This window comes from Engraulis encrasicolus, chromosome 10 (assembly GCF_034702125.1).
Source record: "Engraulis encrasicolus isolate BLACKSEA-1 chromosome 10, IST_EnEncr_1.0, whole genome shotgun sequence".
NCBI lineage: Eukaryota > Metazoa > Chordata > Actinopteri > Clupeiformes > Engraulidae > Engraulis > Engraulis encrasicolus.
In genome coordinates this window covers 13,542,745-13,557,601 of record NC_085866.1, presented here as the reverse complement: position 1 = coordinate 13,557,601, position 14,857 = coordinate 13,542,745, and the positions used below count along the sequence as shown (strand labels likewise).

Genomic DNA, 14,857 nt, shown 5'->3' with positions numbered 1-14,857 from the left:
GTGTGTGTGTGTGTGTGTGTGTGTGTGTGTGTGTGTGTGTGTGTGTGTGTGTGTGCGTGCGCGGAAAAATGCGGTACCAGTCTTCAAACACAAATCGCACAATCACAATGCATGGTTATGCACCTGTTGAGCATATTTCATATCTGAATCATAGAATGCACTGTGGTCATACAGGGAGTGTTGCCACAAATTCAGCTATTAATAGGCTACATGATTGCATAGCAAGGCCCGTAGGCCCTACATGCATTTAGCCCTAGTTAATGACTTAGTAGGCCTACAAACCCGGTGCCTGGAACATCCATGTAGCAGGCGACCTTCAATAAATGACACCAAACTGCTGGGTTGTGGGTTGTCATATGTGAGAGGTTGGCCAACGGCTCTACTCTGTGTGATAGTCTATTATATTTCAATAAAAATGCATAGGCCACCCTGAGGTGATGAAGGATTCTAAGCATTTTGAGAATGGATTTAATTTTCAGTTGATAATAAACTGTTGCCTTAAAGTGTTTTGGGTGTGGTGAAATTCATACGTTTTATACATGCATGCAATTCATTTTAACCCCTGTACAGCCTTCAGGTTGTGTCCTGTTGATTGGTCACGCACTGCCACTAACAGATATTGGGAACATACTTTCTCTGAAATAATGGGCTATTCAAACTGAGGTTTAATGATTTTTCAGGCCTTATCAAAATGCCTTAGGTTTAAGCATTTCTACTGAGCCGTTGGATTGATAATGACCTTGGTAGTTGAAGTTTCCCATAAAACAACTCGTACCACATCCCTACATGAAAAAGATTGGAATGAGAAATACAACTCCCAAATCCCAGGTCTTCACTCCGCCTACTCCCCACCTCTTGATACCTCCTCCCACTTTTAGTTAGTCCGCGAGGAAGTCGCAAGATGGCCGACATCGCTTGAAAGTATGTTCCTCTCCTCAACATGAAGTCGTGAGTGAGAAAGAGAGCGAGGGAGACACAGTTGGGGTTTTTGTTTTATTTTATTTTAGTTATTTTACTTTATTTTTTGTTAACCACCCATCTCATTCCGCATCGCGTCTGCCCCCAATCTGTCTTTGCCAGCAAGCTAGTTGACGCGTCAATCACGCCGGGACCTTAGCTAGCTAACCAGCTAAGTTAGCTAGCTAGTTTGTTACTAGCTGAAGGCATTTAACTAACCTTACCGTCGGCTAGTCTGCGTTCAACATACTTTTATCGATAAACAAATGGTCAACTGGTTTTATTTAAGATCAAAATTGTCATGCCGTCTTGCACGACTTAGCTATGTTTGGGAACAAATGCGTGGAAATTGCATTTCAAATGTCTAGCCAGTTTGCTAGCAAGTGGGATTATATTTGTGGTGTTTGAGACATTGTTGAAATCATAACTGAAGCTACATTGCGCGCCGTTACTTGTTATTGTAACACTGTCGTGCAAGTTTGTATATGTTCAGTCAGCAACTCTGTAATTGATCGAACAAGTTAATCTGGTAGTTGTGCTGTAGTCGTTCTGGCAGGCCACCAAAATATATCGCAAAGGAATGGACACACCATTGCACTCTTATGACCAAATTTGATAAATTGCAGTTGTTCAGCAGTGGTTGACAAGGTACTGGCCATCGTGTAACTGGCTGTCGGGATTTATGACAACTTGCAGGTCGTCGTAAAGGCATTCTTCATTTACAGAAGGCAGGCATTACTACGTCGGTTACTGCAACTCCCTCTTCACTTTGCACGATCCTACATTTGATCGCTTGCACAGAAATAAAGTACACATTGCAATGGGAATTCAAGGTTTCCAGGAGTATCTCGAGAAGCGTTGTCCAGGTGCAGCTGTCCCTGTAGACCTCCTAAAACTCGCCAGAACAGCAGCCCGACAGCCCCCTCATCACCATCACCACCATCCCCATCACCCAAGCTCTCTGCCTCCACCACCACCGCCAGCTCGGATCCTGGTGGATGCCGACTCTGGCCTACAACGTCTGTATGGCGGCTATCAGACAGATTGGGTATGTGGAGGGGAGTGGAACGCGATGCTCGGTTATCTGGCGGCTCTCTCGCAGGCCTGTTTGTATCAGGGAGGCCTGGAGCTGGTAGTGATTTTCAACGGCACACTCGGCAAAGATCGCTGGCCCGAGTGGGCGCGGCGGTCGCAGGGGCAGCGGCAAACTGCGCAGCTCATTGTCAACCACGTCGGCAGCAAGGCCACGCCGCCTCCGCGGGCCTGGTTCCTGCCCCCGGCTTGCCTTAGCCACTGTGTCCGCCTTGCCATGTTCCGCTTCCGTGTGCGGGTAAGTCCATCTTGGCCATATGCTCCACGACACGAGTTTGCTAAGTGTGCGTTTGCAAAATCGACTGTATGTGCAATGCATTTACTCGATTGCTGTTTTCTTGCATGATATTAAAAACTTGCATAGGATTGCACATTCTCACCACACACAAATCCACTCGTAATATGGAATTTCAGAGTGGAATTATTTAGTACTGAAAATAGTTGGTTACAATGTGAGGGGAGAAGTTGATGCTAATCATTGAAGAGTCTAAAATAAAATAAAAACAATGCATTATAATAAACCATTTCTTATGTCGCATACTTGTCATCCAAGTTGCAAAAATAATATTTGGATTAATGTGTTATAACATAAAGTAAGCAACAGTGGAGATATTTATATTGTGCAAGTAAGCCATTTCTTTGACATTTGGCACCTGACTAAACTTCTGCAGCTCTGATGTCTTTTGACTGCAAAGTGAAAACAGTCAAGTCTTAGGACCGCTATTTTTCTCATGCTCTTTTCAGTGTTTCTACTAAGAAAGCGAGTCTGTCTCATTCTAACTGCACTACTGTATGCCTTTGCGTTCATACCTCCCTCCCTCTCTGCCTCCCTCTCTCCCTGTAGGTGGTGCAGACTTTGGAGGACCACCACCAGGAGGTGCTGTCTCTTTACAGGGACTACGGTTTCCACGGCCTGATTGCACAGGACTCCGAGTTCGCCCTATGCAACGTCCCAGCCTACTTCAGCTCGCACGCGCTCAAGCTCTCCTGGAACGGCAAGAACCTGACCACTCACCAGTACCTGCTGTCAGAGGCTGCACGCCAGCTCGGCCTCAAGACACAGCACCTGCCAATGTTTGCTGCTCTGCTCGGTACGTCACTGGATGGGTGAATGAATGAATGAATGAATGAATGAATGAATGAATGAATGAATGGAGAGGTGTCAAAAATCCTGCCACGCCCTGTCTTGACCTAACGTTAGGGTACTCGTCTATTATGCGGCCGACCTGGGTTCGATTCCCAGCCCGGGTCCTATGCCGGCCCTTGCCCGTCTCTCTCTCTCCCCACTCGCTTCCTGTCACCATATTCACTCATAAATAAAGTCAAAAAGATCAAAAAATATCTTACAATAAACAAAAACAACAACAAAAAAGCCTGTCACCGTTTCCTTCTATCAGGAGTGACTTTACTTAGTGACTGGGCTATCTGTCTTGAGTACTCATTATAGTCCGTTCTTAGTTTCTGAAGTTGGAAATGATGCTACAACTCAAACCCTTTGTGTCTAATACATATGCACAGTGCATAGTGCGTCTGGTTTCACTCTGCATTCAGTCTTCACGACATGTGCTTTAGTGCCGCAGAGTGGTCTGATTTCCATATTGAAATTCAATTAGTATCTCAATTAGGGCTGGGCAATATGACGATATATATCGTTATCGTGATATAAAAGTAAATATCGTGACCTTTCTCCTATATCGTTTATATCATGATAGTCATTTTATCAGTTGTATACAATTGAATATCATTTAATTACATTTCATGTTGTCTCAATACACACTATACGTTCATGTAACTGTAAAAATAACAATAAAAAGATACATTTTAAAGAAAGGTTGTTTTGCGACATGAAAAAATAAAGAGCAAATAAAGAGAATAACTGAAAACGTATGTAATTGTGCTATATCATAATATATATCGTTATAGTGATATAAAGTAATCCATATTGTGATATAGTTTTTTTTCCATATCGCCCAGCCCTAATCTCAATCTGTTGCTAAGAGTTGCAGGGCACTGTGTGACGGCCAATGTGAAGACACTAACCTGTTGATAAAGGCATTGAATGCATGGTTTTGAAATAAATGAATAATGCATTTGATTAGTGGGTGTTGATTAAGCAGGATCATGGTTTATTTGCTTGTACGACTGTGTGTAACTGTTTTCTTTATTCATTATTTTTTTCAGGTAACCATATTTTGCCAGATGAGGACTTAGCTGCCTTTCATTGGAGTCTATTGGGCCCAGAACACCCTCTTGCCTCCCTCAAGGTGTTTTAACTTACACGCATCTTCTCAACCACACACCCCCTTTAACGCCACGACGATGTGATTTTCTAACATTTATCCAGACATTCATTCATTTTCCCTACCTCAGCATTTTCTCACCTATATTCGGAGTTGTAATGCCAAATCTCTCTTCCCCCTCTCCTGCAGGTAAGGGCCCACCAGTTGGTGCTGCCGCCTTGTGAAGTTGTGATTAAGGCTGTGTCTGAATATGTAGCTTCCATCAAGGACCTCGGCAACCTGGACTCGGTGGCCAGGGACGTGTTCAAACAATCCCAGGTAGGTACCACTACATCAATCTACTTCTCCACCTCCTCCTTGTACCAAGAGTGCGTTGCAATATTCGACCTTGCCTCCTCCACTTGCTTTTCTCCTCGTACCAGGAAGTAATATGTCATCTCAATTGTAGAGTCTTTTTCTCATTAGCAATTGGGATGGTGAATGAAAAACAGTCCCTCAAAAGTTGTTGTGGCTAGGCTGACAGCTGGGAAACTTTATCGTTTTCTCCACGGAGGAGGGGCCAGGAGGCGGGACGAGGAGACAAGCGCAAGTGGAGGAGGCAAGGTCGCATATTGCAACGCACTCCAAGTACCATTTCCTACATATAGGTGTATGTAGTCGCTAAGCACAGTGCCCCTTCTTTCTTTGATTGCAGTCTCGAACAGAGGATAAGATTGAGAGATTTAAGAAGGCAGTGGAGTACTTCTCAATGGCCAGTAAGCCCCGACCTCCTTCTATGGGACCCTCTCCTTACCCTTGTGAGTATTTTGCCAGAATACTTTAACTCACTCTGTCAACAGTGTCATCAGCATACAGACGTGCTTGTTGATGATGGGAGAGTTCCATTACTTGGTTATTTTTTTGTAAGAAGAATATATGAATACAATTATCCGTTTTCATGTGATATCAGACTGTCAATTATCCTCAAGTTCAAGAAGTTTATTGCCATGTCGACGTAGTCGATGGGAATTTTTCGTGGCATATCCCCAACATCAAATACATACAGGCCACAATACGCACAACAGCAAGGCACATACAGTAAATATAAATTTGAGTAGACATATCGATAAACAGAAACTGTCCCAGCAGTCATTGGACAGCAGTTAAATTACAGAGTACCCTGAGTGTTAAAGTGAATTAAAGGTAAAGATGCATTTCAAAGATTCAATGCATTTGAAAAAAAGAGCATCTGGTGGCATAGATGTAAACTCACACCCTACTGTTGTGCATGGGAACCGGTTGTCATTTTTCCGGCTTCCCTTCAAAAATGGAACTTGCTCTGACTTGACGGTGAAAGAGGCTAATTGTTTTTCAGTTGCCGACTTTATACTACATTAGTCCAAGGTCGTTTCACGGCGCATAATTGGTGTATCCAGTTGGAGAGAAAAATAACATTTTCTATCGAAGCAGGCAGTTTGTCCTTGATTTGTGAAACTTTCCTGTCTGCACTGTTTCTGATGGCCATTCTCTTGCTCTCTCTCTCTCTCTCTCTCTCTCTCTCTCTCTCTCTCTCTCTCTCTCTCTCTCTCTCTCTCTCTCTCTCTGTTTCTTCCTCTTGCTCTTGCTCTCTCCCTCTCCCCTGTTCTCTCACCCTCCTCACACCCTCCCACTCTGGTCCGTCTGTTCCTGGCTCTCACCTCCTTCCTGCTGGCCGTGTGTGTGTGTGTGTGTGTGTGTGTGTGTCTCTGTGTGTGTGTGTGTGTGTGTGTGTGTGTGTGTGTGTGTGTGTGTGTGTGTGTGTGTGTGTGTGTGTCTCTGTGTGTGTGTGTATGGCGGCCCAGTCCCAGGCTTCGGACCCGGTCAGTTTGGTGGGCCTCCAGGGCCCATGGGGAGCATGCCGCCTGGAAAAGCCCCGGTGAGTCTCCATGCTGTCTGCTCCTGTCTGCTCTTATCCACAGTCATATTGCATTAGAGGAGTCATTGTCAAGACGAGGGATTTGTTTTTGCTTTACCCTTATAGTTTAGTATGTATTACGTATTATAAGTATTGCTTTAATTGGTGTTAGCCTGAGGCGGACTCAAGTACAGTGCATTAAATGGAAACGTGTATTATTTAACTGTACATAAATCCCAAATAATGAACTGAACTGATTTTTTTCTTAAATCTTAAATGCACGTGACATTATACTTGAATTTTTAGTTAAAACCGTTAACCCTGATGCTTTATCAAATAGCTTTACTTGGTATGTTTTCCAGCACTCAAATGTAATGGGCTAACCACATGTATTCCTGTGTGGTTTGTGTGTGTGTGCTGTCCTAGTTCGGCCCACCTCAGATGTCGGGTGTCAAGGTGCCTTATCCCGGGGCGCCCTACGGACCTGGTTCTGGTCCCGGACCCGCCCTGCTATTCCCCAACCCGCCTCCTCCTTTACCAGACTGTAACGATTCGCTCGTGGGGAAAATGGGCTTTTCCGATTGGTCGGCTCCTTATGATTCCACTCAAGGTGGCAGCAGACTGCCCAATCACCACACGGCTGCTCCGTCGGGCAACTCCCCCTCTCCCTCGTCCTCCTCGGACGGGGAGGAGCAAAACGACACCAGCACAAAGTGAGTCTGCCAGGACTGTCAGCACCTTGAGGTTTTGACACGCTGTTGATGGGTTATTTATTGCAGCAGTCCTCCTCTTAGCACGTTTGCCAGCTCTGTCACCCACTAGTCTAGTCTGCTCTCAATGTTCATCCAAGCTCATCGGAGGCATGTGATCTGCTAGGCTGGTTCTAGAGCAGTGGTTCTCAACCTTTTATGAACAAACGCCCCCTTGGCCTCATCACAAGCCTCCCAACGCCCCCTTGACCTCATCATAAACCTGACAACGCCCCCTTAGTATAACATTTTTAATGGACTAATGTCCCTCAATGGCAACTAAGCACAGCCCCCTTTCAATTGTATCCTTCTCAATGCCCCTCTAGAGCTCCCCAATGCCCCCTGGGGGGCTGTACCGCCCCCGTTGAGAAACGAGTATGAACAGAGTAGACAGACATTGGAACAAAATTGTTTTTTTTTAACCTGTGTTCTATATAGCAAGATCAGTGTGTTGGGAAAGACCATGCTTTAGAGCAAATGTCAGGACATACCATAATACAAGTTTGGTAAATACTGCTTGTTTTTGTGGAAGTTAAAGGTCATGGATTAGTGGTGTAAAAGTTCTGAAAGTGAGAGTGCACCCCTGCATCCACCCCAACTAGACTGGTGTCTGCAAGTTAGTTTTATTTACAGCCTGTCACCTTTGCACTTTCCACTACTCTTTCGTAGTGTTTCTATGTTCATCAAATAAAATTCTTTCTTCCTTCAAATTCCTTCTCCCCCCCACATCTCCAGTCATCTGGACAAAGGCTCCAGGTGGGAGGAGTCCTCTGGCCGGGTGGGCGGGGCCTCTGGCGACCACCATGGCAACGGGGGCGGGCCCTCCATCCCCTCGCTGCTCTCCATGGCGACGCGCAGTCACATGGACATCACCACGCCGCCCCTGCCGCAGGTCAGCGCCGAGGTGCTGAGGGTGGCCGAGCACCGCCACCGCCGCGGCCTCATGTACCCACAGATCTACCACATCCTGACCAAGGTAGCCCACACACACCACACCATACCATACTACAAAACACACCACCACTACAATACAACACACACCACCAGACCACTCTCCACTCATGTACCCACAGATCTACCACATCCTGACCAAGGTAGCACGCCACACCACACCACACCACACTACAATACTCAGCATCACTACGCTATCACTCTATACTACAATACACCCCACTGACCAAGGTAGCACACCACACCGGTACACTACACTACAATACACACTACACTACAATACAACACACGCCACCATACTACACACTCATGTGTACCCACAGATCTACCACATCCTGACCAAGGTAGCACACTCACACCGGTACACTACACTACAATACAATACACACCACACTACACTCCACTACACACCACCACACCACACTACACTACAATACACACCACACTACACTACAATACACACCACACTACACTACAATACACACCACACTACACTACAATACACACCACACTACACTACACTTCAATACACACCACCACTACACTACACTACACTACACTACACTACACTACAATACAATACAATACATACCACTACACTACACTACACACCACCACTAGACTACACTACAATACACTACAATACACACCACCACTACACTACAATACACACCACCACTACAATACACACCACCACTACAATACACACCACCACTACACTACACACCACCACTACACTACAATACACACCACTACACTACACTACAATACACACCACTACACTACACTACAATACACACCACTACACTACACTACACTACACACCACTACACTACAATACACACCACTACACTACACTACACTACACACCACTACACTACACTACACTACACACCACTACACTACACTACATACACACCACCACTACACTACAATACACACCATACCATACTAGTACACACTACACACCACATCAAACCGCACACTCATGTACCCACAGATCTACCACATTCTGACTAAAGCTGGGCTTACACTGTGCGACTTTTGCCCCGATTTTGCCCCGATTTGGCACTCGCACGACTTTTTGAGAGTCGGGCCGATTTCTTGCTCAATCGCAGGTCAATCGTGAGTCTCGCATCGTGCAGTGTACATGGGGTAACGACAAGCGATTTTGCCTCACGATTGTGCAATCGCAGGGTCGCAAGAAAATCAAAACGGTTTGAAATTCTGGTCGTGGCTCGTGCGTAAATCGCACAGTTAAAGCAGTGCTACGACCCGATTTGACACTTCACATGCACAAATCAATAGGGCCGTGCGATTCGCTGTTGAGCGCGACCTCATCTCCACCTCAGGTGCGCATGTTCCCTCCTCTGCAGACCGGGGAAACATGCCTGTCGCGTTGTACGGTGGAAACATTTCGCTCGCATCCGACTGTCGGCTCGTGTAGTGTGAGGACGTGAGTCGTGAGTTGTGAACTTATAAACAGTGAAATTCCATCGTGCGGTGTGAGCAGAAGCTTAAGACCCACGACTGAAAATATCGCACAGTGTATGCCCGGCTTAAGGTAGCCCACACACACCACACACCACACCACATGCCACCACACACCATACCATACTACACCACACCACCACCGCCACCACTGCAGACAGCACGTCACACCCAGGGGTCGCGTTAACCGACAAATGTCCGTCTTTGACAGATTTTTTTGAAGGATGACGGACAAATCTGAAGCCTGTCCGTCATTTTGACGGATCAATATTCATATCAGGGTGATGACAGATAAATAATAAGTTTAAGTAGGCCTGTGCCTCTATCGAGTAGAGCAAATATGCATATCAATTAGGCATAGTTATCAGCGCAGATAATTTCATGCTATCATTTGCCTTTCTCCCTCTCTCCCTGCTTGTCATACCATGCGCCGCAGCTGGGCTGTGCGGCTGGCTGAAGCAGAGCGCGCGCCTCTCCACTTGTTCCAAATAATGAATTAAAATAACTAAGACGTTGCCACCATACACGTGTGACTTCGACTTTAAGATTCAGAACTATGTGTAGTAGACCTAGGCCTACTACATTTACAGACTATCTGATTTTCTGCCAATGACGAAGTTGTCCCTCTATCGCCCTTCATAGTTCATAACTCCTCGCTTGAAACATAAACGAATATGCGAAGCTAGCCAGAACCTTCACTCAAAGGCAACGCAGGTCTAAAACGGCTTCAGGACATTAACTAATAAAAACGACGGATATTCAAGAGCCTAAATATTACCAGGCAACGCAACTTACAACTTGGCAAACGTTGCCTGAAACGGCTAACCTTCTCTCATTTCGATAGCTGGTTCACCCATAGTATAGGCAATATATTTTTTATTCAGACAACTTTACCGCGCTCCCAGAGCCAGCATATAAGCCGATGGGGCTACGTATAGTGAGGCTCCCTTTACCGTCGCTGACATTTTTCAACAAAGTTTTGCGAAATCTGGTCGTCTTCCTGTTGTAGGCTTCAGTGCCTTTGTCGACTTGCCTGGGCTAAACCTTTCTGCTTCAAGACGGCGTTCCTTTCCATCGTGCATGTAACCCATTTAACACTGCGCCTTTGTATTACAATCGGTGTATTAATCAGAGCAAAACGAGTGACTGACAGCTGTTGGATAAAGCCCTGCACGCGTCTTTTAAAAAAGTGCTTGTGGTGACCATAGCGCTGAACACTGAATCAGACGCGCGTCATGAGAGATATCTGCAGCTTTAGTGCAACGAGGGGGGCAGAGAGAGAAAGTGGACAGCAAAATTGACTCCATCCTCAAAGTTGGAGAATGAATGTCGAGTGAAAGGGGGTGTATTCACAGCGGTTTCCTGTCAATTGGCCGCAATTGCGCATGTGTTGTTCCCGGTGCAGGGTCGCGACCCCCCACATTGAGAAAAGAGATGGAGAATTACAAAAATTGGCGATGACGGATTTTTTTCGACGCTGTCCGTCAAAATGACGGACTGTGAAAAAGTCTAGCGCAACCTCTGGTCACACCATACACCCCACCACCACCACCACCACCTCTTCCTTGCCACTGCCCTAGACTCATGTACCCACAGATCGATCACATCCACACCTAGGTGACACGCACATTACCATACCAAATATTTGCTTCAAATCCTCTTATTCAATCAGGTTGTAATGCGTTTTTTTAAGTGTTCAGCCGGTAACCATTTTGTAGAGCATGTACACGCAGGACTTTTACTCTTGGGATTCCATGGTAACCCAATCCTGTACTCTAAAAGCCCAGACCAGCCGTAACGGCCATTGCTATAGCTGAGCAGGAATGAATTAATGAGATGAATGAACTTTTTTTTTTCGCAGATTAGTTATTTGATGTGGGGTTCTTGATCTGAGATTACCAAGCCAGACCTAGAAATCTATGTTGAGATTTGGTGATCGTGAAAAGGATTCTATTCACCGTTCATTATATTTTGGATCAGTGCCACACTAGTAATGAAACTAAACTAAATAAGTTAAGGTGACTTGACTCATGTTGTGCATAAACTGTCAAGTAGGACCCAGTGCAATTGGTCTGTGTAACTAACTACACTACACCTCTACTGCTCTGTCACCTAAATCAGTGAACACTTGAAACCTGTATTAATGTGCTGCTGGGCTGTGTGCAAGTCTATAGCAGTTTGGACTATAGATGGGACTGTGATTATTGTTACCTTAGACTCTGCATTCCTGTACCTTTTTAGTTACCTATCTTAATCTTATATTGTCACATCAATATATCAAGTTATATCTTAATCTTATATTGTCACATCAGTATATCAAGTTATATCTTAATCTTATATCGTCACATCAGTATATCAAGTTATATCTTAACTTGCATATTCACTTTTGAGCTGCTTCCTTGCATCTGTGGGCTGTTTCCAAATGTCATCTCACTGCACTTGTATGGTGACATTGAAATACTTCTGCTTCTTCTACCAAAACTTGATCATCATACCGTAAACGGCATGATTAATGAGGCATGGCGAAGGAATTGTAGTGGTGTGTCAATGACTCCTGTTGGCTTTGTTCGATGGGCTATTGTCTTGTGACCAGTCACCTCTTGAAAGGTTTTCGAGAGGCCAATGACTTCTGTCAGTGTTGGGTGAAAGGCGGTGTTGTTTTTTCAGAGCTGATGTTCATCTTCAATGCAAATTTGTGCAAGTACAGTGACAAGAGGCCAGCGCCCAGTGACAGCTGTTGAGTGGGTAGCACTTGGGAACACAAAGAAGAGTTTTGCTTTATGTGAGCGGTAGAGTGGCACGGGCAGACAGACGAGGACGACTCCCTTCGGGGAGTGCCCACCAATAGCAACGAGGTCGGCTCAGGGAGGAGGAGGCGTCGCGCTGCGCTCCGGGAGAGCTGCCTGCCTACTTCATTTGTAGCGTTGCCCGGGCAACCAACAGTACACCCTGGGCCAGAGACGCCTACTCCAGCAGGTTGATTTAAGATCACGTTGTGTACGTGCAGTAGGAAGGCGGGGGGAGACCTCTGTTTGTGTGCAGTAGTGGGATGTGTATGTTGAGACGGGACATAGGAGAGAGGACATGTCTCAAAGCTGCAGCAAAAAAGATGACATGCTCTACTTTGGCCTACTTGTTGGTCAGCATGGGAAGGTTCCTAGTGTCCTCTTAATATAATGGTAGCTGGCAGGAGCTCAAAAAAGATCCGACACTGACTGCAGAGCATTCCAGCGTGTTATTCCAGCCCTCTGTCTGTCTGTCCCGCCTCGTCTCGGCCCCAGTCCTCTTTCTCTGCATTCTGCTCCTGACTGCCCCCCCTCAACTCAGGGTTGGACTGGTCCTCTGGCATACTGGGCATTTCCCGGTGGGCCCCGCACCCTCGTGGGCCCCCATTTTCAGACATGTAAAAAAAAAATCTGAAAGAATTCTGGAAATAGGGGCCCACGAGGGTGCAGGGCCCACCGGTCCCACTGGCCCACCAGTTCTGCGCTGCTAATTTGAGAGGCCCCTTTAAGCCAAAAGTGCCCAGGCCCTATTTCTATCCCAGTCCAGCCCTGCCTCAACCCCCCCTGTTGTGAGCATTAACCAGCTTTGTCAGGAGGCCTCGTTACACTCTGACTGTCTGGTCTTTTATGAAGTTAAAAGCATGAGAATGCCTTGTCTAGTCATTGCACGGTTTGGTCTCTTATCTCATTACACTGTTGTTACACTGCTGTCTTGGAATTTCAAGAATTTGGTGAGAGAATTCGGAGAGAGTGCCATGGAACTGGAATGGCATACAGCTCCTTTTATATTTTGGGAAAGTGTATTCATTTACATTTCATGAAAAAAGTTAAGCGTTCGTAGATTATAGATTCATGACTCACATTTTAAACTATTCATGGTGAAAATTGCCAGTTACAGAAAATTAATGACTGATTAGTGATGGATTTTTGATGGAATTAATATGGAGATGCATGAACTTTTCCATGATATTCACATTTTTTGGAAAGGAGTTGTATATCCTGGTCAGATATAAATAGATGTTTAAAATGCATTGGGCAGATGACGTTCTACAATGCATGCGTTCTCAACAAACTGCGTTGTCAGTCAGAGCATAATCATTTGTTTTTGACGAGAGACAAACAGACAACCACTTTTGCCTTTTGACAATTTTGGGTGTTACTGCTGTATGATGTCTCATTCATTTTGATTATATTCCCAATATGCCTTCTATTGTGTCTCTCCACACGTTTCTTGGTGTAATTTTTCCTCATTCATCTTATTCTGTTTCATTTCCCCATCTTCCCCTCCCACCCCGCTTCTCTCTCTCTCTCTCTCTCTCTCTCTCTCTCTCTCTCTCTCTCTCTCTCTCTCTCTCTCTCTCTCTCTCTCTCTCTCTCTCTCTCTCTCCATTCCCAGGGGGAGATGAAGATGCCAGTGTGTATTGAGGACGAGTGCAACCCCGACCTGCCCCCCGCCTCGCTGCTGTTCCGTTCGGCGCGGCAGTACGCCTACGGGGTTCTGTTCAGCCTGGCTGAGACCCAGCGCCGGGCCGAGAGGCTGGCCATGCGCAAGCGTGCCCCCGTGGAAGGTGAGCACAGCAGGGGGGTATAACATGGGGAGATGTGGGCTCCATGGATGAGTGATCAATTGGTTTGGGATAGAAGATGGGTGGAATAATTTGATTTACCTCTATTCTTTTTAATTTTATCTAAATCATTAGTAAACAGAAAAACCAAAGAGGCATTGTAAGGCAGTCAAGGTTGCTATCGCTACAGTGGCTGAGCAAAAGATTAGGTGCAAGGCTGGCCTGAATGACTGGCCCCCGGTGGAAGATAACATCAGGAAGGGAACAGAAGGCCAAAGGGAGCTGTTAACCACATGCGGAAACCTGATCTCCAGACCTTTAAGGTGTTGTTTTTTTTAAACGGTTCACTTTCTCTCCTGTATTCACCACCTCCTCCCTTCTGCCTCTGCCCTTCCGCTGCGCTCCACAGTGCCCCCGGTGATCGTGAAGGAGTGGTGCGCCAGCAAAGCCAAGTCGGCCTTGACCCCAGAGCTGGTCCCGGCGCTGTGCTTCCGGGAGTGGACCTGCCCTAACCTGCGGCGCCTGTGGCTGGGCCGGGCCTCCGAGGACCGCAGCCGCCGCACGCGCGCCTTCCTGGCCTGCATGCGCTCCGACTGCCCCGCCCTGCTCAACCCCGCGCTCGTGCCCTCACACCTGCTGCTCATGTGCTGCGTGCTCAGGTGAGCAAATGCAGACCCAGGACCGTATTAAGACAATGTGGTGCCCCCGGGCACTGTAACCCCACTGGTGCCCCCTTTTATAAATATCTTTTTTAAGTTTGTGTCTTGTGGTGCCCCTTCACTGGTCAAAAATGGTTACTGCCCCTGGGCACTGTGCCGCTGGCCCTTATGGATAATCCAGCCCAGGCGCAGACCTTTCTCTCTTCTCTTCAATCTGTTCATATTACTTGCTATCTGTCATCTTTTTATCTTGTTCAACTGAACCTTTTGTCTCC

At 46.3% G+C, this 14,857-nt stretch overlaps 1 protein-coding gene across 2 annotated transcripts in view; it reads left to right on the top strand.

The window, feature by feature from the left end:
* Positions 1-887: 887 nt before the first annotated feature.
* fam120c (family with sequence similarity 120 member C) overlaps positions 888-14,857 on the top strand; it is a 29,128-nt gene continuing 15,158 nt past the window's right edge. For both annotated transcript variants that reach the window (XM_063208084.1, XM_063208083.1), the window contains exons 1-10: positions 888-2,287; positions 2,894-3,140; positions 4,231-4,313; positions 4,479-4,607; positions 4,984-5,086; positions 6,110-6,183; positions 6,589-6,875; positions 7,647-7,887; positions 13,755-13,926; positions 14,333-14,582. In XM_063208084.1, coding sequence (XP_063064154.1) covers positions 1,778-2,287; positions 2,894-3,140; positions 4,231-4,313; positions 4,479-4,607; positions 4,984-5,086; positions 6,110-6,183; positions 6,589-6,875; positions 7,647-7,887; positions 13,755-13,926; positions 14,333-14,582 — 2,096 coding nt within the window. In that variant the 5' untranslated portion in view covers positions 888-1,777. The remainder of the gene's footprint in view (positions 2,288-2,893; positions 3,141-4,230; positions 4,314-4,478; positions 4,608-4,983; positions 5,087-6,109; positions 6,184-6,588; positions 6,876-7,646; positions 7,888-13,754; positions 13,927-14,332; positions 14,583-14,857) is intronic.